The sequence below is a fragment of the Labrus mixtus genome, chromosome 8 (genome assembly GCF_963584025.1).
Source record: "Labrus mixtus chromosome 8, fLabMix1.1, whole genome shotgun sequence".
NCBI classification, from domain to species: Eukaryota; Metazoa; Chordata; class Actinopteri; order Labriformes; family Labridae; genus Labrus; species Labrus mixtus.
In genome coordinates, this window is record NC_083619.1 from 24558716 (window position 1) to 24585010 (window position 26295).

Below are 26295 nucleotides of genomic sequence, written 5' to 3' on the forward strand. Positions count from 1 at the left end.
CGTATCCACAAGTCCCGGTGTGGGCGGGGCTTAGACAGGACAGGTGTAGAGCTCAAACCTGTGTTGTGGGTCGGGTGCCTCTGCCTGTGCGTGACAAACGGGACAGGTTTCTGTTTGGTTAATACTCGGTTTGTTTTTCTCTTTTCACTGTTAGCTTAAACATACTTTTAGGTGTTTCCGTTTATTTGTTTACGTCTTCTTCTTCTTCTGCTGCTGCTGCTGACTTGTTCACCCGACTTCTCTTTGAACTCAGTATGCAGCTCACAACTTTCACTAGCCGAGATTCAGTGCACATTAGTGGCTGACAACAGTGGAGGACTTTATTTTTGTTTAATGAAACATTTGAAGTGGAGACACCTGCTAACTACACCTGCCTGCATACCTGCTGTGGAGACTCCGTACTGCTGCCCGCTTCTCTGCTTCTGCTTCAACATAATGCAGAGGTCGAGAATAAAAGCTTAAAAACAACAGGTTTAAGAAGAAGAAAGCTTTTTATTCAAGCATATATTTTTTTTTATATTTTTGGACTAAAAGATGGAGTTAAGGAGTCTCGCGCTGCTTTCGCTAATTGGTGAGTTATCTGTTACGTCACAATTCACAGTTTTAACACAACTCTTATTGTCTCTTCTTCTGCTTCTTTTAAAGAATGTGCTGGGTCGAAACATTTTAAATCTTAAACTCAGAGTTGCAATTTGTCTGGCATTAGACTACTACAAATACAGGCCTCCTGAGTAATTCCCATTGTGTCTATCTTATATTAGTCCAATATATCTTTATGTTATTATCAGAGGAAACTAGCCAGCTTGAAAAGTACAAAACATACATAAATATAATATTCATGCTTATTGTAGCTTTAATATTCTGCCCGGTTGCTTTCACTACATATGGCCTAGTTGTCATTAAAAGGCTAAACACCTATAGACACATTTAAATAACAAAATATATAATATCTATTGTGCATTATTCTGGTATGGAAGTCTTGGCCTACAGGAAAACTTAGGGTCCAACACTGACATGTTTAGATACATTTATTTTCCCACCTCATTCTGGTGTTTGTCTGTGTCTAAATCCGCCATTAATAATAGTTCCTGTCTTAATGTTGTTGTTAAATCACATTAATAACCGTACTAACTGTGTGCATTTATGTCACATTTTGTGATGTGTTGTGGTCGCCAAAGCAAGGTAAGTTTATTTAGAGAGCAGTATTCATACATCGAGCTACTCCAAGTGCTTTACAGAGTGAAAAACAAAACATTAAGAGCACTTAAAGAGATTTGACATTCCAGATTAAAACAAAATAAAATAAAGAAGAAGAAGAAGGAGATATGACATTAGATGTGGTGTAAGTGAATTTTCCTCACAGGTGTTGTTCCAGTCATACAATACACACTCAGAAAGTATCGCACACCTACATACGCTCAGTCTGTGTTTAGTATTCATTGTTTTATCAAGACCTCTTATTTCCAGTAAAGGGAAAGCTAAGTGCTAACCTCTGTGGCCTTTAAGTATTTGGACACCCATGATCCTGTGTGCCTTTTTGAAGTGTGGTAAAATGTTTTCCACCCTTTTTTTTATTTTTTTTAATTGTGATGTTTCATACAGTATACACTCTACACAGGTGATCTGAAACACCTTCCTGATGCAGTTTGAATGTGGCCTCTCAGATCCAGCAAAGGGAAACTAAACACTCCTGCTGCCTGTTTCGGCCTCTCGATGGCCAGACGTTTTTGGACAACCCTGATTTTGATAATTTGTGTGTCACTTTTTGAATCAAGGTGGTGTTATTTTCTTTCCTTGAAGGTTATATTTCGCTGCTTCCTTTAACACTCTTGGGCGCAATGTATCAGGAAACACGTGTCTGCGTATACGTCAAACTCTATCAAAGACATGAAATATAAACGCCACAGTGTACCAACATATTTAATACTATCATTTGTCTCAAGTTTGTGACTACAGTTTGGAGAGAGAGCATTCAGTGCACAACACCAGCTCCATAAAGAAATGTCCCCAGTGGGATGTGGAAGCCCTGAGTCCAGACTTTAACTCAACGTAACACCTTCAAGGATCCAAATAGTCGACTGTGCAACCCTGAATGGCCTGCTCTTAACAAATCCTAAATGTAATGCAAAGTCTTTAGAGAAGAGTGGAGGCTGCAGATTAATTAACGATTGTGATGTTCAATAATCACATAAGGGCGTACTTTGACGTCGTCCACATCCTTTTGACCCCTGCAGCGTGTCTGTTTTGTCCCCACAGGTGTGGAGAAAGAAGCAAGCATAACAGAATGCAGCTCCGTCACATTCTTACTTTTGGTAAAAGGGTGAATCACAACTTATTGCCCAACCTGCGTCTTCCTGTTTCTGTGACTAATTCTTTCGCTCGCTTTTGTTTCCTTCCTCGGTGGAGATTAAAGTCTGACAAAAGTGGAGCACTCTGCTGCTCCAATTAAAAGAGCAAACGCACATATTTGACTGTTATTTTTGTTTCTTCTTCGTCTTCTTCACCACCTGCAAGCACAAGTGTGATTAAGTTACTGTCGCCCTGAGTGAACAGGAAAAGCTTGAATGGCAGCCTTGTGACGCTGGAGTGAAGCGGTGTTTGTCTTGAGTGTGTGTCTGAAGTGTTTAACTCTTTCTTGACTCTCTCCTCTTTCTTTATTTGTCTTCGGCCTCCTCTAAAGTCTGTTTTTAACTTTGAGTCTACCTCCGTCTTCTCACTTTCTTTACCCCTCTACTCTTTTCTTTCTCTCTTCTCTACAATTAGGTCGCCCACACTGAAGGTTCTTTGTCGACCAAATGTAAACTGTGTGTGTGTGTGTGTTTGTGTGAAGAAGTGTCCCCTCTTGCTCTGTGTCATCACTCTGTCGATGTGTCCTTGCTGTGACCGTGTGGGATTTTCTAGCTGTGGGAGTTTGTCCTGTCCCATATTAGCTGTCGTGTAATCATTGATCGGGCTCATGAATCAGTAACCATAGAGAGAGAAAAAAAAAAATTCTCTGTTCACCCCAGATATCAAAGGGCAAATGTTTGGTTTTTCCTCTTACACACTTTTCACTCATGTTTGTGTGTCTGTCCCACGCTTCGATGTAGACTTCAAACCAGGTGTGATACAGATACAGTCAGTGTTAGTCATGATCGTTGGCACTGAAGACTGAGTAGAGGTAGCTCACTGAAGTTGGACCGGATCGCTGGTGCTTCTAAAATCACGTCAACTTTAATGCCAAAAACCGGAGGAACGGAAAGAGTTATTTTGCAGAGAAATAATATTCCTAAACACTTGGTGTGCATGTATTTAAGTCAAGTTTTAGTCATTTGTCTTGCATTAAACTAAAAAAAATTGAAACAACTTAATACATAAGCTGCAATAACCAGAAGGAGTCTCTTCATGCTCCTTGGTAGTTGGTGAAGTTGTGCCAGAAAATCCCACTTGGCGTCTTCATAAGAGTGCCAGATATTTCTTTTTTTTGTGATCAAATGTTTATTTAAATTGAAATTACACAATACATAAAATACACAAGATAAATAAAATGACACAACATAAGAAAAAAAAATGGACTACAACTAGCTATACATAAGCATGTTATTACCATATAACAATAATACAGCCTTTTGTCCATAACAAAAAACAAAAAAATAAAAAAACAGAAAGAGTGCCAGATATTTAAAACACCGTTTCAATCAGCACATTTACGATTCTTAAAGTGAGAATAACGATAATTATAAGATTTGTACTGATCTATCGTGTTATAAAAATCTCTAACTCTGGGCGCAGTTATGTCACCTGCCACATGTATGGAGGTTGTAGTCCTCATTGCCTCCGTCGCAGGTTCAAATCCGACCTCGGCCCTTTGCTGCATGTCTCTCCTCCTAACATTTCCTCTCTCTCCAGCTGTCCTACAAAACTGATTTTTACCTAAACTACTGGAAACAATGAAATAGGGGACGGGTGAATAATGGATAAAAACTTTTCAATCTTCTATAAACTAATCACACACAAACTTTTCAAGTAAACTTCTCAAAAAACGACAGCTAATTCATTTTGCTCTCATGTAAATACCTAAATTACCTCGACTTAAAAGTACAAGAGAAAAACCCCTGAAGCAGAAACTAAAGCCACCCCCAAATATTAAATCTCTCCTCTGTGTCACAGTAGCTCTCTGAGCACGTTTTCTTGACAATACGAGAATGATTTCTGCTTTCAAAGAAAGAATTAGAGAACAGAGACGCTCTATTGTTAAAGCTGTTAGCAGTGTCGCCCTGCAGCATGAAGCTCCTCTGAATGATATCTGTGTGTCGGTGTGTCAACAGGATTGTTAAAGTGCTGCCTGCCCGTAGGAGAGAATGTTTTTGTCTACATACAAACCAGCCTGGAGTTTACCAAAAACTTTAGCACGATGCATTATGGGATAAGGTTAAGCCCCCCCCCCCCCCCCCCCCCCCCTGTGATCTGAAACGGCACAAGCTGTTAAAATGGGATTAAAGCAAACGAATGAATGAAATATGTCGTCGTGTTTACAGTCATGATATCTGTGTTGTAGACTGGACGGATACTCCAGACAAACTACTTCGACTGGAACAACAACTGTTTTTATATCACAGATTCATTGATGAATATGTGGTACATTTTAAAGGGATAACAATGAAAATGGTCGTGTGATCTTTCCAGAGACTGACGTGTTGTCTTCTGATTGCTTCTTTAATCTGATCAACAATAAAAAAAAAAGTCAAATTCAAACTTTATTACAGACTCAAAGTCCAGTTAAAGCTAAACAGACTCAGACTTAAAAGACAGAACTGTAGACCAAGTGATTTACAAAAGCACAATAAGAGTTAAGTTTATATATACAGACATGAATGCACATACAGTATATACATACATACATAGACACACCTACTTTATATTATCTATTCATCTATAAAGCCCTTACTGGAAAGCTACCATCATATGTCACCTCCTTGTTACATCTGAACCCCGGTGCATTTTTAACTCGCTCGAGTCAGAGGCCGGTTCTCCAGGTTCCTCACGCCAGGACTGACCTGGGGAAAACTGCTTTAAGCGTTAGTGCTGCACACTCTTGGAATATTTTACAACTGAGATTGAGCACTTTTATCCCTTTAGGACACTTTAGAAATATTCTTCTTAACCGCCCAATACCTGACTTTAACTCTTTTATTTGATTTTAATTACTGACTTATCATTGTAGTAATTTTAAGCTTTTAAAATTATTTTTTAGCTTACATATTTTATTGTTCTTATTGCTCTTTAACTCATTCATGACATCATTGTAAATGAGGGGTCGCCCTCAATGATCTCTCCAAGAACTTAAATAAACGTTGATGAAGATATAAATAACTCTAATCATGAGAAGAGGCATCTGAACCTGTGTCTCCATAACTGGGACTGTTAAAGAACAGTACCGTAGCTGATGTTCAATCATGAAGTTGATTTCATTTTCAGAGGTGTCAAGTCACAGAAACAGCCTGTTCTGAGCAGAGGGGGTTTATAATCAAATACAGGATCATCACTAAGCTTCACAGACACGTGTTTGGGAATCTCTGAGACGCATTTAAACTTGTTGAAAAGGAGGATCTTATGTGACCTTTAACAAAACAGACAACACTGAGTCAGGGAACAGACCGTGAGTCATGAACACTGTGAAACAAATTGAAAGAAGAGAAGCTATCCTCTGACATTATAATCCAGTCTGACAAGTGTATAAAAATAGCTGATCTTTGTAGAGGGATACTTCACAGAGAATTTATTGTTTCTTACTTTGTACAACTTATTAGCAATGCTAGCAACATGAATCAGTCCACCGCTGATAAACAGGTGCTCCTCTGACTTTCATTTTTCACCATCATGAGGTACAAATGTCAGTTTTAACAATATTTTCTTAGTGGCGAAATACTGGAAAAAATAATCCCATGTGTACTTTTGTACTTAAATACTTATTAGCGAATGTTAGCAGCCTTGAGATTGTTAAAATCTGCATAATAATCTACTTCCTTTGAGCTCGTTAGCATCCTACCATACAACACCAAGAACTGTGTTTTATGGTCATACCCCTGTACAGATAATAAATAGTCGAAATGATAGCAATTCATTGATGGATGTTTTCCCCTCTCTCTCCTCAGTGGTGTGTGTTCAGAGTGTGTTCGTGGAGCCTCCTCAGCCCGTCATCTCTCTGCTCTCTATGGCCGAGAGTCAGACCAGACTGCCCTGTCGATACCAGGTGGAGGCAGGGGAGAAGGTGGTGCAGGTCACCTGGTACAAGGACCTCCCGGACGGCAGCAAGGACATGATCATTACCGCTCACTTCACAGACGGGCGGAAAGGTAGGCTGCAGCGAAGGGGTTAAGAGTGAGGAGGGATACCAGCAAACTTCAATGAAAGTAGATTAAAGTTTACTCTCTTTAAACAGGAAAGTAGAATAAGTTTACTCTCTTTAAACAGGAAAGTAGAATAAGTGTACTGTCTTTTAACAGGAAAGTAGAATAAGTGTACTCTCTTTAAACAGGAAAGTAGAATAAGTGTACTGTCTTTAAACAGGAAAGTAGAATAAGTGTACTCTCTTTAAACAGGAAAGTAGAATAAGTGTACTGTCTTTAAACAGGAAAGTAGAATAAGTGTACTGTCTTTAAACAGGAAAGTAGAATAAGTGTACTGTCTTTAAACAGGAAAGTAGAATAAGTGTACTGTCTTTAAACAGGAAAGTAGAATAAGTGTACTGTCTTTAAACAGGAAAGTAGAATAAGTGTACTCTCTTTAAACAGGAAAGTAGAATAAGTGTACTGTCTTTAAACAGGAAAGTAGAATAAGTGTACTGTCTTTAAACAGGAAAGTAGAATAAGTGTACTCTCTTTAAACAGGAAAGTAGAATAAGTATACTCTCTTTAAACAGGAAAGTAGAATAAGTGTACTGTCTTTAAACAGGAAAGTAGAATAAGTGTACTCTCTTTAAACAGGAAAGTAGAATAAGTGTACTCTCTTTAAACAGGAAAGTAGAATAAGTGTACTGTCTTTAAACAGGAAAGTAGAATAAGTGTACTGTCTTTAAACAGGAAAGTAGAATAAGTGTACTGTCTTTAAACAGGAAAGTAGAATAAGTGTACTCTCTTTAAACAGGAAAGTAGAATAAGTGTACTGTCTTTAAACAGGAAAGTAGAATAAGTGTACTCTCTTTAAACAGGAAAGTAGAATAAGTATACTCTCTTTAAACAGGAAAGTAGAATAAGTGTACTGTCTTTAAACAGGAAAGTAGAATAAGTGTACTCTCTTTAAACAGGAAAGTAGAATAAGTGTACTCTCTTTAAACAGGAAAGTAGGATAAGTGTACTGTCTTTAAACAGGAAAGTAGAATAAGTGTACTCTCTTTAAACAGGAAAGTAGAATAAGTGTACTGTCTTTAAACAGGAAAGTAGAATAAGTGTACTCTCTTTAAACAGGAAAGTAGAATAAGTGTACTGTCTTTAAACAGGAAAGTAGAATAAGTGTACTCTCTTTAAACAGAACAGAGATGACTTCAAAAGCCAGGCTACCAATATGTGGCTATTTTTTTTAATATGGACCCAAAATGTTACAAATGTTTTTCAATTAGATTTTTAATTTAAAATGTATTTAACCAGGAGAACCTCATTGAGGTTCGGTGACTTTCTCAAGGGCACATCAACAGTGAGCGGGAACAGAGCTGGCACCTCTCCAGCTACATAAACAAGTTCAATGATTTATCAGTTAGCTTCCAGATCCCAACTCAAGGCCCTATGGACTCAGCTACTGCCACTCCTTCATTCAGCATTAATACTATAGTGGTTAGGTTGTACTTAACCTTAATACTTACAGTCTTTTGGATCAATATCCTACAATTATTAGTGCCGATATTCCAAACTGCTAACAACAAACAAATAAACATCACTTAGAAATAACTCTCTGGATGAGGATTACGTTGGGTGGGTTGCTATAGTGATGATCTCCTGGACCACCTGGTACATTAATTAAAGTGTTATTTGCAATTAAACAAAAATAATCTTAGAGTTAATAATCTAGACAACAAGCTTCACTGTTTATCCAGGCTTACATATTCCAAAGGGAAAAGGCGGCTGGCATAAATGAGAAAGGAAAAGAGCCACATGAGACTGGGCTGCGTTTGATTTAGTTGTAAAGGGATAAATTGTTAAAGAAGGGGTTTTTGCAACATGTTGGCATTTTCAGTACACCGAAAGTAAAACTATGATACAGTAAATCAGTGCAGGCCATGTCTGTCACAGTTGAACGTCATAGGTCACACTTTTTATTCTCTAAATCTTGATCGTTGCATCACTGTGCTCTGATTATAAATGTGTAAATATTCAGAAACCACAGCAACCCATCCCTACAGTGTGATTAGTAATGACGTCACACCAGGAGCCTGTAAAGCTTTACACCGGGAATATTTGTGTGTAGGGTGGAGTCATGACGTCGTTGGATAAATGCTGTTTTATTCTAGTGATGTCTAATAGTGTGATTCCTTTGATTAGAGATTATGGTTTTGTCTTCCATGTTTAAGTTTCATTTATTGGCGTAGCTTTTATTTGTGATGATGACTGCCTTTGTTTTGTTTGTCAGAGTTTGGGCGTTACGCCGGCCGAGTGAGGTTCGAGGGAGGGACTCCCACGCAGAACTCGGCTCTGCTCATCCCCAGCACAGAGGAGTCGGACGAGGGCAGCTACACCTGCCACATCTCCACCTTCCCCAACGGGAACTTTGAGCGGCAAATCTCACTCACCGTCTGGAGTAAGAGTTACCCTCTTCTCTCTCTTTCTTCTCCCCCCCCCCTCACCTTCTTGATCCTTTTAGAGCTGCAGTAGTGATGTTTAAACTGTAATCATCTTCATAGAGGAAAAAGAGAAGCCAATGAGGGGAATAAATCTGCACGTTTGCCAACATGGCCACTGCGTTCAACTCTGACTGAATATTCAGCGGGTGAAAAGCATAATGTGGATTATTTTCTCACATTATTATCTGCTTAATACCAGGTTTAAAATACGAGAAATACAAGTTTGTAATGATAGAAATAAAAAAGAAATGATGCCCAATATCATATTGTGCCAAAAATAAATAATTTCTGTAGCGTTTGCGGATGATAAGGCAGATTGATAGTTTCTCAGCTATGAAAACACTGGTAAGATGATATGCGTCAAAGAAAGGTGCAGCTTGTGCTCTAGTATGAAAATAAACGGGTTCGAAACCACAGAGTTCGAGTTAGTGCCGATATGTTTTTAATCATTGCAAGTACATTTTATACCTCTATAACACAAGGCTTTAGAAGACTCCTCAATTCCTTCATGGTCTTCACATAAAAGCCTTTAAAAAAATTATATAAATAAATCAGTGACTACATGAAGAGATGCAGACAAAGACAACAACAGATGTCATTCACAGCAGAAGTAGCTAAATAAAGTGAAAACAATGTCTGCAGAATAAACTTAAAGTTACATAAATAATTCCCAAAAAACAAATCACAGAGGCTACAATTTATGATAAAGACATAATGTGTGAAAAACAGGCGTAAAAAAAAAAAAAAAAGCTCTGTATCGCTGCAGAGATGTCAAAAAATCTTGTTGCCCAGATGTTATGAAATGTGTTGTTTGGTACAGATCACAACAAGCTTATCACGATCGGATTTCTTCTAGTGAAAGATCTTTTTGTCATCATCTCTGGTGCAAAAACACAAAGTGTTTGACATGAAGTCAGGCGACTTTTACCAAGCGCCTGTTAGCTCTGGAGTTTCTAATGAGCCTTCACTATGTGGAAAATGTCCAAAACTTTGTCACACCTGTTTCCAAAACAAAGAAAATATGTTGGATCTTCATTCTTGGTTGTTTATGTCATGATTTCACTGAAACCACACACTGTAAGCAACTGTGAGAAAGTATTTTTTATTGGATCCGTTCTGCAGTAAACCTGCAATCATACTCGCTGTTCTAAATGACTTTATCGGTTAGTGTATCAGTCATGGTGACAGCTCGGCGTGTCCTTACACGCCACAGATCAGATCAACAGAAATACGCAGGCCAGCAACTGACAACCTCCAGCACTGAATTTTCTCCACTCCTTAAACAACAAACATTCAACCATAAAATGGTAAATTTGCCTACAAGGGAATCCATAAAATACAAATAAATCTAGATTGTCTTCACTTGTCATATTCAGATGACTTATATTTACAGTTGTTTTTTTTATTTGATAAGAATTTGGGATTATCTGAGTCGTTTTAATCTCTTGATAAAAATGTGGTTGTTCCAGCACAGTTTTTGAAATACTTGGATATGACCTCAAATCTACAAATACAGTACTAAAAATATTTGTCCTTCTTCTGCAACAGTAGCAAGAGTTATATTAAATATAATTCATGTCACAAGCAGATATTCTACTGTTATAGAGCAGCAGAGAAAACTACTTTAAGATGAATCATGTGCCATCTAAAATGAGCAAAACCCCCCAAAAAGTGCCATAGCTAGCTAAATATCAACATTAGAGTTCTCCAACCACTCATGTTTCACAACCTTGTTTTTTATTTAACTAAAAGTGAAGCTATTTAAATGCTTGAGGTGATTCTGCTTCTGAGCCAGGCCATACAAAAATGATAGCAGTCATTTCACATCCACACAGGGTTAGGAGTATTGCTTCAAGCTGTAAAATAAAAATGATCATATATTATGTTACACCGCTCCTATTAGAGGGCTACTTCACCCAACAGTTAAGTCGGTATCAGGAAGGAAAAACCACACTGGAACATCTCTAGGCTAAAGATGAAATTGTTCCTTCATTTTGGAGTTGTTTTTGCAGCATACACGATATTATCCCTGCAGGAAATCTCTTCCCAGATATCACCTGTCACTCAAACTCAGTGGGCTTTAGGCTACTATGAGGTCATGTCTTTGTAAAGTTTCTGTTTATAAAGCTTTAACAGGTGTTACCTGTTTCTTTGTCTACTAATCCATAATGGCTATTTCTGCTAATGCTAACTACCTGTTACATCATCTGCGTTAATAATCCAAACACCAGTGGAAAGACTTATTGGCACTGAGATAAATATTTGCAACAGTGACTGATTTGATGACCATGATGTGAATCAGGATCAGACCAAACTAATTGATGACAGCGAGTAACATGAAGAGATCTCCTAATGTGAGAGTTTTGCAGGATTTTCTTCTTGCATATTTATGACTTGACTTGATGGAAGTTTTTAATTTTCACCCTGCATCTGAAAATGAAGGAAGTCTCTCTACATTTTTGTTGTGAAGGATCGGTGGTGTCTCGTTTCTGTTTTTTGGTCTGAATCCATTTGCAACATTGCTTCTTGCTCAAACTTGCCCCTGTTGTACGATGACAATCACTACACTCATGGGTTAAGTGGGAATAATAACTCTCACCTTGGATCATTTTAGGTAGAGTCAAAGTAACCTGAGGCATGCTTAAAGTATCTAGAAAGTAATAATTACTAGATTAAATTAATACTAGAAAGTATTAATTAAATCTTAATGCAGTAACAATGCCTAATTGTAGGAAAGTTTCACAACATAAGCGTTTTGGATCAGCATCATTAAAACTACTTCAGGCTGCACGTTTGGATGTGCTGAAGGAGCTGGACTACCTGTGCAACCTGATTGGGTTGCAGGTCCACCTCAGGCTAGAGGAGTAAATATCAGCCATAGAAGGATAAGGAGAGAGAAATTGTCTGTAGCCACCGCCTCTTTTTGGGGGCGTATTTTGCTTTTGCCTCGCCATTGTACCCACTTTCATTTGCACCAAAGCAGGGGAAATTGATTCACAATCACTTGTGCTTCCTAAATGGACAGATTGATATCCCTGAAGTTTCACTGACTTGGTATAAGACTGTGATGATTAAGTGTTCCTTTAATATTTTTTAAGCTGTGTACTTTTTTGTAATTACACAAATATAAAACAAAATGTCAGTGTATCTCCTCTCAGTTGAAGAGGGTTAAATACAATAAATAAACACTAGATAAGTTAAAAACAAAACTGCATTTAGACACTGCAACAGTGATAAATCAAGAGTATTAAATAGTCTGTGAACTGCACTAAGTAATTGCACTCTGCTCAACATTATAACAGTCTAGTAAGGAACCTTTTAAGAGTTTAGTTTCTCGATGGCACAGAGATAAAATCAAAACCAGTTCTGATAACATCGCCCTGTACTGTATGTTCTCAGACTAAACTCAGACTTAAACTGAGAAACTTTCCGAGTTCAGCAGAAGAATGTGAAAACAGCTTTGAAGTGTCAAACTGCATCTTTTCTGAACGTTAAGTTTCACACATTTTTGAGTGAAGTGTAAGCACTTTTAATCCTTTGCTCACCAGTTCCTCCTCTTCTTCAGTTTTACCCATCTCGTCCCTGGAGCCGGTTCTCCTGGACGAGGGCCAGTCGTTCCGTTTGGCCGCTTCCTGTCGAGCTGTAGGCCGTCCGCCTCCCCGCCTCTCCTGGGACACCGACCTGCCGGGACAGTCTTCGAACCGCACCACTGCGGGCGGCTCCGTGTCCAGCTACTACTCCCTGCACCCTCTGCGCAGCATGAACGGGAAGAAGCTGGACTGTTTGGTGTGGCACCCCGGACTGGAGCAGCCGCGCAGGATCTCCAACAGCCTGGTGGTTCAATGTGAGTACAACTGATAATGCTGCCTTATATTAAGGCCCAAATAGAACAACAGCGGAGCAGAAGGAGTGCAAATTGGATACATTTTTAAAATCTTAAATTTCTTCTAGTCAAAACTTATCATGATAGCAAGAACTTGCAATTTAGCTGTTGTGCTAATTCATTCGTAATTACATTTACTCATGCGTTGACTCATGTACTGCCCTAATTAAAACAAATCAATAAATGATAAATATTCTCACAATTCAAGGTTGAGGTTTTGAGGGAAACCTTAATGATTTTTAAGGGTTAAATAAAGGTCGATGAAGATTATGATGATGAAATAAATAACAGTAAGGAGAAACACAGAACAAGCCTTGTCAGAGTGCACTAAATTATCTGGAAACTTGAATTAACAAAGACACTGTGCGTAAAGGAAAAATCTTTTACATCCACAGATGGCACAAAATATTTCCCTGATAGAGGCCCATAAAGTGTAGAAACAATGTGATACTTAAATATCTTTGTGACATAGAGAAAGTGTGCCTACTTGCTCTTTGTTAGTTGTGCACAAGCAGACGGACATCAAACTGTGACTTTGGATTAGACGTGTCAATATGACTTGACCGAAGCAAAAGTGAAAGGAAAGTGAACAGAAACGTATGATACTTCCTTGAGCTGTCTCGCAACCATCTAATTTTATTTTATTCGGTTTCAAACATTAATTTAAGCTCTTGCAATGAAGTTAAGTTTAAAAAAAAAAAAGAGCACAAATAAAACAACAAGGCAGAGTGATTCTCATTCAAAATAATCACACACTGTGGGTATTGGTTTCAGAGCACTGTCTTAACTTGAACAAGACAAAACAAGAGTGTCAATCTTGAGAGTTTTGTTAATTATTCCACATTTTTTTGAGCCATTAATGCAAGTAAAGAAATGTACTTTTCCCCAAAATAAAAATGCTGAGGCCAATTTAGAAATCGTAAAAAAAATAAATACTATAAAGTCCCATCATACCTCTACTCACACAACTCTTACCAACACCTGAGGCAAAGATCAAGTATTTCAAACATGTTTTGAAATCTCACGAGTGGGCCAATGCCATGTAAATATTGACCAATGGCACCGCAGTGCAAACAAAAAATCAATATATCGCAAGAATGATCTGAAAATGAGAAATTAAAAATAAGTGAGGAATGAAAACCTTTGTTTCATGAAATAACTTCTCCCAGCCCACCTGCAGTACCCCTAGGTCTAACCGGGGGGCCGCAGCCTACACTGAGGCTGTTAAAACTGTCTCAAATTTTGTGCGAAATTATTTTTTTAAGACGCAAACAACAAAGCATCTTTCTTTAATTGCTACCCGAGCTTCTGTGCCAACCCTGGAGAATTTCAAAACATAGATTTTGCAGACCCCATGAAAGTCAGAATTCAAAGGTTGTGTTTGAATAGTAATGTTGTTTTAAGGCAACTAAATCTAAAAATAATATAATAATATAAAAATATTTCCTCGTCCTATGTTTTTTTTGGATGCAGAACATTTTTCAAATGACCATCTCTGCATACGTACAACAACATATAAAACATAAAGGTTTTGTCTTGGCTCTTGCATGCTTCACATTTTTTTGTTATCGTACGCTTATGTCTCTGTTGTTTTGTTGTTTCAGACCCTCCAGATGCCACTATCTCTGCTGGTACAGATGACTGGTTTGCAGGTTTGGAGCGAGCCGAGCTGATGTGCGGCAGCGGAGGAAACCCCAAACCTGACAACATCACCTGGACACGGTAAGGCTACTATCATCAGCCTGTCTGCTTCTCGTACACGTCTATGGTTTAAATCTGTCTGCCTGCCAGCGAGAACCTGACAATTACATATTAATTCAGACCCCTGTAATGCTATATGTGCTGCTAAATCTCTTTTTACATGGTACTGGAATGTGTCTCCAAACCTACATAAGCCGCCGCTAACACATACACACACACACACACACAAACTACACACCTGTGGACAACAAAGAAGGGCGCTTGAATCTAAAGGAGGGCGCTTTTCTCCACGAGCTCAGTTCACAGCAGAATAAAAGATATGGTGTCGTGTTGCCCAATTTGAAGTCAGAAAAAGAGCGAGGGAGATATATTTTCACACAGGGAGGGAGTACGCGACACGAGGAAGAGCAGGAGACGCTTACTAAGCACTTAATCATAGAGCCATGCTTTAAATATCGCTGTAATGCCTGCTAAAACACAGGGTCTGCACTTTAATTAGAGACACTGCAGCAGCCATTACAGCTGCGACTGAACACACAATGATCAAATTCTGTGGACTGAGGGAAACATATTTCACACAAGACCATCTTGGAATATTAAGATTATTTTGGATTAAAACTTTTCATCACTTCAGACCGTTTGGCTCTTACATGTAGCGCCGGGGCAGGATTTTCAATTCCCAGGGAGGCTCGTTTAAAAAAAACAACAAAAGCTTAAATATTTCATCAACTGTGCAGTGATGGGAAATCTACTTTGATAACGAAGCTTTGCAAACTACCATTTTCTTTAAACTTGATCAAAGTGAAGTACAGCAAATCTAGTCTTTAGTCAGCTACATTGCTGCTTTCCGGTGCTCCTCGGATGGTCCCAGTTTCCGAGTTGGGAAGTCATTCCTCTGACTTCAGTGTGTTTCAATGTGCTTTCAATTCGGAAAATCACAATTTTGGAACAACAGCAACAAACAAACAACATGGATGCTGAGAAGATGTGTGGAATGAATCTCATTGTTAAGACAGTTTCAACTCAAAAAGTGAATTAATTAAAAGTTTTTAACCCCTTAAAAAAATCATCTTTTGCCCGCCATATTGGTGACAAATTTGACAACATTCTTTCCAGAATATCTGAGTTGCTGACTTAAGGAGGCGTTCACAGAAACTCGTTTTTCTGATGTGTCTGACACCACATGAATGCAGCACATGTACCGGTACATGGGAAAGTAGTTCTGGCTGACCTGGTGGGACTTTTTAAATGTACCTCCTGTTTTATATTACAGTTTTCTTGCTTTATGGACATGTATGTAAAATACTTCTCTTAACATCATGTTATTCTCTTCAAAGTTAAAATAACACTTTTGTAGTGAGAGCTGGAAAAGATCAAAATCTATTAACAGATGAAAAGAGAATTAAACCTCTTGGACAAAAAAACAAATGTTCCCAAAAATTGGTCTCTGGAAACTTTCTGATGTTCTTCCCACAATATATTAGGGTTGTTTTTATTTCTTTCTTTATTTTTTGCAGCGGTGAGCGCCTTCCCTTCTCTTTTTTATGATCTTGGGGGAAATTAGTTAGCACACAGACATCAAATGTTTGCCACTTTTTAAAGTGTTAATGGTCTATACGTAGCTTAAATCTGCTTAGCATTTAAAGCTCCAATGGTAACAGAATATGCTGATTTACAACTTCTTTCATTGTGGAGAATCTTTCTGGCTGCTAAAGGTGGATTACACACCTTATCTCTATCATTTTTCACAATCTTCTCTGTGTCAGATTCAATCTCCACTTGTGACTCTGAGATAAAAGGCGGGTTAGAGGAGCTAGGTGGGGTTTTGGAGAGGAGAAATCTGAGCTGGCTCCAGTTTTAGGGTGGGGGGGGGGTGGATGTGGTGGATGTGGTGGTGGTGAAGCAGCATTTAAAAAGCTGCTGCAGCAAAGTGAAACCTGGGGCAACATGAGCCCTCTCTGTGGACCTGATCAGAAACTGGCTCCATTATGTGGCCTGCAATGACTACAGCTGCACAGTGTGGGACTCAGTAGTAGGACCAGCTCTAAATCCCTTAAACCTGCTATTTATTGAGTCTTTTCAGATCAATGGGTGCCGTCTGTAAGCTCAGCAGGTTTTGGTTTAGGTGCGAGTGAATTGGTGGTTACACTCTGCGCTGAACCTGATCCTGTGTTGTGTTTACTGAACCAAAACCCGTCTGTAATTTCATTCTGCTGTTTTATATCAGATGTCATTACATATTTGAGCATTTCCTCCTTCAACTTTTAAACTTTAAATTTTGTTTTTATTTCATTTCTCAATCACCCAAAATGAGTCACCTCTCTTTTTTTTGTTTCAAGCAGTGACTCGTCGATTCTGTATTTTTTTTTTATCCTCCGGTTCACCTCTGTGAGTGACACATTCTTTTAAAAAACGAATGTTGACATTAACGTCCCATCATCCACAGGAAAGGAGGAGCTTTGCCGGATGGGGTGTCTGTGATTGGAGGGAGACTTGTGTTTGGGCGGGCCCTCCTCTTGAATGACAGTGGGGTCTATGAGTGTGTGGCCAGGAACAACGTGGGAACAGGAAAAACAGAGTACCCCTTGACAGTAACAGGTAAGTGCTAGGAACGCAAGAATCTCAGCTTTGTAGGTGGTTAAGATCGCACATGAGTAAAATGAGAAACAGTGCTGCTTCTTGTTGGTAATTTAGAAAGAAGAAATTAGATGATGGACATTTTCTTCTCTTCATTTCAAGAAACTGAGCAAATGTGCTGCCCCCTTGTGGTGGATTGAGGACATAAACATATCTTCTAATACCTAATTAGGATCAAAGCTGCTGCATGCAACTTTTTTTTGTTGGTGTTTGAATGTGTTGATGTGATGTGGTTCCTCTTTATCTTCTTCCAGAGAAATCTCAACAAAAGTCATTCTTGGACAACCAGCTGCTGATCATAATTGGAGCCTCAGCTGGAGCTTTGGTCATGGTGCTGATCATTGTAGTCCTGCTGGTCAACCGCTACCACCGACTCCGGAACAAGAAGCTCGAGAGGCAGCTCAGTGAAAAAACGTGAGCTCACACACACACACGCACATTTTCTGGATAACTGAAGAACCTGAAACCACTTTAACTATCTATTTGATCATGATGACCGACTGTTTAAACTGTCTACATTTTAATCTATTGTCTTTTTTTTTTTTCCCAGGGAGGAAATGAACAGCTTCTCCAGACAAGCATCCCTCAGAAGAATCAATTCTGTGAGCACAGACCCCAGAGTGCCGGTACACACACACACACACACACACACACACACACACACACACCTGCACACACACCGATACCCTGCAGGGTTTACACAACAAGGTTGACACACCCGCCCCCGAGCCGGGCTTAGCCAGGGTGGAGCCGCAGGCATGTCAGCAGCCGAGTCTGCTGAAGAGGCCGATGATTACAGGCTGCTGCAGCTTCAAACTTACAGCATGCAGAGTTCAAAGACAGTTGTTGTTAATATTCTTTTGTATGTGATTCATTTTATTGATCCTTTGTGTTTATACTCTGTAACTTTCTCTCACTGTCTCTGTTCTGTGCAGGCGGAAGATTACGCCATGCTCAGAGTAGATAGCCGAATGAAAAACAGTGAAATGTCTCTGGTGAGTTTTTTTTACCTGTGTTTTTTTTTACAGGGCGGTTTGGGGGGGTGGAGTCATACATGTCCACAGGGGTAATGTAGAGTGGGATTAAGGTCAAAAGAGTTAGATTTTTGTTGTCACAGTAAAAGAAAATGAGCACTCTGATGCTAGCAGCACTTTTGATTTGATTGGACAGCGTGTTGAGTAGGAAATTAGGAGAGCAGGGAATCACATTAAGAAAAGGAGCCACAGGTCCTGTGTACCTGAATACCTGCTTGAAGGACAGTAACCTCTAAACATGGGGCATGACCTAACCACTAGGCCACCTGCGCCCTGCTTGTGACTCTTTTATGATTCAGGTCAGCAATGTGAAGTAAAAAAAAAGTTGAGAATCACCTCAGCTAAAAATAAATAATACAATTAAGCTAAACATGTTTTAAAGAAAGGCGGAAGTTGATGTGGCAGGAGAGCCGAAAGTTTTTAAACATCATTTCATAAGGAGATTAAATAGTTCAATAAATGTACAGTATTCATCAATAATGGGGGGGCGGGGTGTATGATCTCGAGGCTTTTAATGTATTTTAAAGGAGTCTAGGTTAGTTTAGGTACAAGGAGATACAATGAAATGCAGAAAAAATGACAATAATTCAAATTTAGCTAAACTCAAAGTAATGATGAAAGTCATTTATGAAGCATGACATTGAATCTCACTTAAGTCAGAATTTATGTTTAAGGACCTTAAAAACGTGGACATAAATAAACCTGTAGGGTAAATGCCTAATATAGACATTTGTAAGTGTAAAAAAAGGGTCCAATTTAAACCCCGCACCTAAAGATTTGCATCATTGAACAGCTTCTCATGACCCTTATCGAACACTAAACGTCAAAAAGAGAATAATGAAAGAGTTACAGCTGCTTCATTTGCATAGTTATCTTCTAGAGCTGTTGTTATCAGAGTTGTGATTGTTTTGCTCTCCTCCCTGCCGTCAGGAGCGGCCCATGTACAAAGGCAGCCAGTCCACTCTGGGTGGGAAGTGGGGACCTGCAGGAGGCGTGGAGGTGGATGAACTGGGGCGCCCCGTCGTCTGGCACGACGGCAGAGAGAGCCTGCGAGTAGCGGAGATGGACGGAGAGAAGGAGGAGCGCAGGAGGAGGGTGGAGTCGTACCTGAAGAGCAGCAACATGTCACTGGTATGTGTCAGCCTCTCAGAGATTAGGTCAGAGTTTCGTTTGTCATGTTTCATGTGTTCACTGATGTGTTTGCATCATCAAGGTGAGACACTGTCATGGAGACAAAGCAAAAGACTACAAACAAAATAGAACAAAGAAGTCTTTGTGATTCGTTTCAATATTAAAATATCGTCTGATCAGCTCCTGTAGAAATTATAACATTATCTTACAATTATTTAAAAATAGAATCAAATGTTTGAAGAGATTTTAGTTTTCCACAGTCATACAATTCTGACAAATCTTTGCAATACCGTGCAGCAAATTGAGTGAATGGAGTCCTGATTAAGTACCTTGTACATATATGTTGGTTTGACATTCGCCTGGCAAACCAAGGGGCGTCCAAACAGCCACGAGGGGGTGCCTTAAAGTTGCCTACCTTTTAATGGTCAAAACAAATACTGACCATTCCAGACCATAATCTTAACTTTGGAGGAGGACATACTTACTGCTGAATCATGGAGCTCTGGGCGGCAGTAGCTCAGTCTGTAGAGACTTGGGTTGGGAACCGGAGGGTCGCCGGCTCAAGTCCCGGTGCAGACTAAATATGGAAGTTGGTCTGGTAGCTGGGCAAGGCACCGAACCCCCTCCCCACCATTAGCTCAGGAGCGCCCGCTGTGGGCCGCTCCGTCACTCTGGCTTCTCTCCATTAATGCATGTCCATAGGATCCTGTTTCTGCATGTGTGTGTTCATGACTTACAGAGTGTAAAAACTGAAATTTCCCCTTGCGGGGATCAATAAAGTAAATCTTAATCTTAATTGTCAGAGAAGCCAGCACTTTACCATAACATGTTTCCATAATGTCCGATGATATAGTAAGGTCATTTTATGATTTAATTCAGTAGATATCTTACATATTGCTCCTTTAAGAAATGGAAATCAGCAATGTGCAAAACAATCTAACTCCACCCTTTGTGCAACATTTTGCAAAAATGTTGAGAGACTGTGTGTGTGCTTCAGTTTGGTGAAAGTGAAAATGAATGTATTGCAGCGATGGAGGCGGGGAAGGGAATGCGACCTAAAAAGCCTCGGCATGTTTCTAGAAAGCTCCACAAGCAGAAACGAGGCAAAACTAGGATAAATACTGAAGATGCTTTGGAAAAAAAGGAGAGAGGTTAGAACGCAGAATGGTTTACAGACCGATGCAGAGCTGGCTAAACACTGAAGCTTCAGTGTCTGCAACATGGCAACCTGAGTGAGCATCGACTCTAGAGAGGAGGGGGCGGGGGGAGACAGCTCTCTATGATGTTTTGAATTTGGACTGCAGTACCCATTTTAAACGCTAGGTGTCAGAGTAACTTATAACTCCTTTAAGATTTTTGTATTTTAAGCTGATTATATAACCTCTATAACAGCTTTTTTTAAGTCCGTAAAGGAATTTGGGATCATGTCCCATTTTAATTTAGAAAACCAAACACAGGCATCAAATGTACCTATATTCCTTTTATACCAGGACTCAGGTCTGCCCTCTTCCCTGGTTCCCCTGAAGGCCCAGCAGGAAGACGGCATCGAGCCCAGAGAACCAGACCTGGCGCACCCCAGGGAGGGAGAGTCCCCGCCTGAGGAGGAGTGGGCAAACATCCAGTCAGCAGAGGAGGAACGAGATGATGGCGATGATGAAGACAGCAGCTCCTATCAGATCTCTGAGGCGCTGACAAATCACTTCTACTACAGTAACGGGGTCCTGAGGCCCAGACCACACTCCAATGCCATCCTGCTGCACCCCAAAGGACAGATCATCTAGAGCACAGACTCTTATCCAAAACATGAGAGAGAGAGAGAGAGAGAGAAGTCTGTCTGCATTCCTGCAAAGAGACCTCAATGTACAACCGTTGTGTTGTGTGCACAGCGACCGCAGTGGGTAACTTACCCAAAAACTAGCCGAACTTTGATTATTTTTCACCTCAGTTTTTTGAGTTCACAAACACTATCCAATCATTTAAAATTGTGAAGTTTAATATTATTGAGGCATGTTGTACTTTTGGAAGCTCACAAACAGTTGAGATTTTTGAAAGCAAGAAATATCGGGGAATGAGGGGAACAGAGATATAACGATGATGCCACACCGCAGATAGGATCAAGGTTGTTGCTCATCAGTCAGCCCTATGATTAGATATCTTCTAATTTCATTTTTCTTTTCTAAAATCCACTGATGGAGAATTAGATGCCAAGCAACCTTCCACTTACTGTAAGGATAAAGGACGCTGTTACAATGTGTTTACCATAAAACGTTGTATCCTCTGCTTTTGCTATCTTACATATGGACATTTATTTTTTTATTTTTTACAAAAGAGGTGTTCAAAAATCCTGCCAACTTAGAGTTCCTTGTTTACATCAAAGACATATTCAATGTGTTGACAAGTTAAGGGTTAAAGGTCACATTTTACACTAATTTACAAAATGTTTAAATACATCTCAGAGCTCCTCTAAACATGTCTGTGAAGTTTTTTTGTTCTGAATCCACTCTGATCCTGTATTTGATCATGTCTATAAACCCCTCTATTTCAGCCCTGCTCAGAACAGGCTGTGTCTGTACCTTTAAATATGTAAATGAGCTGTGTCTGACCACGCCCCCTCTCTGGAACGGTGGGTGGCTCGGGCTTTCTTGCACCGTGCCTTATTGTTTACAGTGAGAGGGCAGACTCAGAGGGCAGAACAAACACCTAGCTGTGGGAGTGTCACCCACCTGGGGGAGGGGCTACTGCCCTTTGTGATGTCATGAAGGGAAAATCTTCAAACGGCCTGTTTCAGCACACAGAGGATTGACCCTAGACAGACTAGGGTAACATATTAGTGTTTGAAAAACATGGTGAAGTGTATTTTGCATAATATGTGACCTATAAGTGCGCTCACGATTTTGATATTATTAGCTTCGATGCTGAAAACACAAAGTGATCAGAAGCTGTTGTATGTATGTATTATATATATAAAAAACATTTTAGGAACTGCTGTATGTTTATGGTTGTGTGTTTAACAGCTACATACAACAACAACAAAGCTGTAACCCTTGAGCTAAGGCACAGACACAATGTGAACACTGATAGATGTTAATGGACAGACACAGCTAACCTGACCTCACTGAGCAGGTCGTCTACATTACTTTGTCAGAGCACATCGACGAAACCAACCAGAAGAAACCTGCAGAAGATGAACCATTCTGTCAGTTATGTGTATATGTCTTTGTGTACATTGTTTTATATCATTCAGTGTTTTTTTTTTGTATGAAACTGAGAAACTGACATGTAACTGCTTCAATGTTTATTCATAAAAGTGCAGCATAAAAACAAAGTCAGTTTTTTTTTAATCATTATAACCTGCGACAATTAAACTTGTTACAGCTCAGACATGAGGTTAAAGGGATATCATTGATCACAGCTGTAGAAGTTATGTAACATTTGTATTAGACAAACTGTCGTGATTTCCTGGTTTATCTTTCTTCTGACGCTTACAGTAATGACCAAAAAATAACTGAGAATATGAATACAAGTGTTTGATTTCTTTCAGAGCTAAATTTAAAAAAAAAAGGATAATCTCTCATTCCTGTAAGGAAAAATATAAAGGCTTGGACAGCAGCAGTTTAGTCAAGCTTAGCACAAAGACTGGAAACGGGGGGAAAACAGCCTCGCCTGGCTCCGTCCAGTAGTAACGATATCCGCCTACCAGAGCCCTAGAGTCTGAAATACTCACCTTAACCTGCTGTGTTGTTCGATTTGCACACAAGCTAAGTGTGCATTCAACTTGTTTACATTTGTTCATATACAGCTGAGTATATTTTCGACTAATGAGTTTAACAGAAAACTTGTTAACCGGTGAGTTTTAGGAGTCCTGGTGACCTTTGACGGGAGCCAGGTCTTTTCAGTTCTTGTGCTAAGCTAAGCTAGGCTAGGCTAACTGGAGACCTGTGGTAACATCAAATGCATAACTTGAAGAAAGTGAAATCAGAGGCAGACTTCTGAAAACGTTCAACAATTTCTTTCAAATGCAGCTCCTCCATTCAGAAAGTGCTGTGCTGGACGACAGGAGAGACGACCTTCACAGATAAATCTTCCACCGTCCATGAAGCCCCGAGAGACCCCCCCCCGCTTGAGATCGCTCTACAGAATGTTTACTGATGCATACGAGTGTTGAAGTCTTTTCTGACTAATGATCTAACTTCACTGACTTGTACAGAAGAGGATTAGAGCCAGACACGAGAAATTAATAATGGTAGGAGGGAGATTCATTTTCCATTATGCACTTTGAGAATAAAGTCAAAATGTTGAAGAAAAGGCCAAATGTCGAAAATTACGTTGAAATACAATATTGTGAAATTTTGACTTTCTTCTTCTCGACTTTTTGATTTTTTTCTTGAAGTGCATACTGAAAACAAATCTTCCTGCTCTCATTATTTTTTTCTCATTCCTGGCCCTATTCATCTTCTGTAGACTTGTAAATATCCATGGAAAGCTAAAACATTAAGATGCAAAGCTGAATTTTTAAATTAATAAAATGATCACTTTCTTGTCTTTTCTAGAAATATGACCTTCCTTTAAAAAAAAAAAAAGAAAAGGAAACCGGGTGCCAAAGTTTCCTGTTTCAGCAGCATTACGGTCAAGATTTCTTTTTGTCGTTCCATCTGGTCGAGGAATATTTGTAAGTATTTTTTTATTTGCTTGTTTAGATTGTTTAACCTGCTTGTTGACGCTGAATAGAAAAGAAGCGATGAAACAGGACATCAGAGGTTCTACTGTTACAGTTCAGCTACAGCCCCTCAAAAGAAAATCAAATCCACACTGCATCACATCAATCTGCAAAATATTAAAGACTGATTATTGTCTTTTTTGTGTCTCCAGGACTGGAAGTGTTTAAAACTCTTTACTGGTCAGATTTAAAATCAATACGTACGTACCAAAGTTCGTTTTTTTTAAAAACAAAGCTTTGTCAAAGTTTTGATTTATCCTAAAAATAACAAGATTGCACAGTAAAACCACTCGGCTACATTACTTTTCAGTATCAGGAAACAAACTTAATTTGTTAGATGAACTCCACGTAAATGTCACAGAGATATTTCTAGCTCTCCCAGTCTTCCGCTTCTGTTCAATCAAACAGCGTTTTGGGCTAGAGCGTCTTTGTGAGTCCGCTGGTGAGTGCGAAGGTTGCTCCTCTGTGAAAAATTCTTGCCACACGTGTCGCACGTGTACGGTTTCTCCCCCGTGTGAATCCGCTGGTGAATCTGCAGATGGCTGATGCGGTCGAAGCTTTTCCCGCAGAACGGGCAGATGAACCATTTCTCCCTTATCGGGCGACTCGCTATAGTTTTGTGCAGCTCGGGGTCGTTTAAGAGTAAGAACCTGTGGTCGGGGTTAAAGGCTGCAAAGTTTTTAGTGTGTGGTTTGTTGAATCTGATAGAAACTCCTCTCTCTGGGTGATTTATTGCGTCTAAAGGCTGACTCGGCTGAGCTTGGTTAAAAGACAAAGGAGTCCTTGATTTACTCGATGCACCTTGTTGGTTATCCAACATGTCAGAGTATGCCGTCTCTGCCGAGTTATCAAAAATGTCCAACGCGTTCTGAATGAGCAGGATTTCAGAGTCCAGGTTTTGTGAAAGCTGCTTCGGTTCTAAAAAGCAGTCCGAGTCCTCAGCCGTGTCGCTATCTCCCACTGACACCAACGACCAATGCTGGTTCTCCTGTTCCTCCACCGCCTCGGCGGGTTGGAGGTCCAGATCCATCTCATGGTGAACAGCTCCATCGTTAACGCTCTGATCAGAGTCCACCACCTGCTCCACGATCTGCACGTCGTCCTCGTCTTCTAGCTTGACGATCAAGTCGTCGTCGTCGTCCTGACCGTCGTCCTCGCATTGGTCAGACCTGAGCGGCTCGGTCTCTCTCTCCTGCGTCTGTGAAGGTGGTGGTGTTCTTTGATTGGCCGAGGGGTCCGCCGTCTCTCTGACAGTCTGCTCGGACGACAAAGTCTTGACTGAATCTATTATCGGCCCTGAAACAACAGAGCAGGTGCATTTTGAAAAGTTTAACCAGACAGCGTTTGGAGTCATTTTTAAAGATAATTCATCTGGTACACAGGTGAGTAATTGAAAAAGGTTACAATTTGAAATTTGCTTCAATAAACATACAATTGTACAGAATGTTTTTTATCACAAAAATATTGGGATCTTCTGCAATCCTTGTATTGATTCAGGTTTTGTGCTGTTGATCAAGTCATTTTTTCTGGGTAAAAAAAGCTGTTTTCTATGGTTTCCATGACGTTTGTGAACCCTGAATATAACACATAACATAGTAATAATGTATTATAGTGATATGCTTTGATAATGAATTGGTAAGGAGGACCTACAATGGGGCTGCCAGTGGCTGTGTTTGCCTGCAGCCAATTTAATTTAATTTTAATTGTTTTTTAATTAAGTGTTCTGTTTTGTTTTAATTAGTGTTTTGTGAAAGAAGATTAGTCTTATTTCTGCTCCTTTTCATTCAAAATTTGAGATTTTATGTTTGTTTGTTTTTCTTAACTTTATTGTTTGTTTGAATGAAATAAAATTTACAAATAAAAAAAAAAAAAGTAATAATAATATTGTCTTTTCAGTTGTAGTTCTTACCGTCACCGGTAGGCGGCAGCAGCTTGCTCTGCGGCTCTCTTATGGAGGAAGATGATGAAGACAGATTTGTAGTCTGAACCTGAGACAGAACCGTCAAACGCTCGTTTTCCATCACCTTCAACTTCCTGTTCAGCGCTTCTATTTCGTTTTCTCTCCGGCGGAGCTCCACCTGGACGAGGGTGAAGCCGTCCTCCCACAGCTTGCTAATTTCCAGCACGGCGGCTTTAGCTAACATCTCCATGATCGAGGTGAGCTTGCTCTGGAAAGCCAAACAGTTCGCCATGTTGCCCCCCGGGGTCAACACCTCTTCCACTGGACGCAACCTGGGCGACGTGACAACCGATAATCCAACTTCCTACCTGGGAGGACTCACCTAACAGTGACAACGCTGCCCTTTGTAGGTTACATTACGGGCACAGTTTGAGGTGAAAAACATGGAAGTGTAATACAATAGTAACCGGAAACACTGTT

General features: G+C 39.8%; 2 protein-coding genes across 4 annotated transcripts; one reads left to right on the plus strand and one right to left on the minus strand.

Annotated features, from left to right (window-relative positions):
- The first annotated feature begins 49 nt into the window (after positions 1 to 49).
- On the plus strand, positions 50 to 22523 carry nectin4b (nectin cell adhesion molecule 4b). Of its 3 annotated transcripts, none has more exons than XM_061045350.1 (11): positions 50 to 571; positions 6135 to 6335; positions 8602 to 8769; positions 12378 to 12656; positions 14300 to 14417; positions 16843 to 16994; positions 17288 to 17447; positions 17584 to 17659; positions 17969 to 18028; positions 18998 to 19198; positions 20689 to 22523. In XM_061045350.1, exons 1-11 carry the CDS (start codon positions 535 to 537, stop codon positions 20977 to 20979), a joined length of 1743 nt encoding a protein of 580 aa, XP_060901333.1. In that variant the 5' UTR covers positions 50 to 534; the 3' UTR covers positions 20980 to 22523. The 3 variants fall into 3 exon arrangements, with proteins under 3 accessions (XP_060901333.1, XP_060901335.1, XP_060901334.1); XM_061045352.1 differs by having other exon boundaries at positions 20725 to 22523; XM_061045351.1 differs by having other exon boundaries at positions 17584 to 17635.
- On the minus strand, positions 22479 to 26295 carry LOC132979495 (zinc finger and SCAN domain-containing protein 5A). Its single transcript, XM_061045353.1, has 2 exons — positions 25825 to 26295; positions 22479 to 25211 (listed from the first exon to the last, which is right to left on the minus strand). The coding sequence occupies exons 1-2, from the start codon at positions 26105 to 26107 to the stop codon at positions 24316 to 24318; spliced, it is 1179 nt and encodes a 392-aa protein (XP_060901336.1). The 5' UTR covers positions 26108 to 26295; the 3' UTR covers positions 22479 to 24315.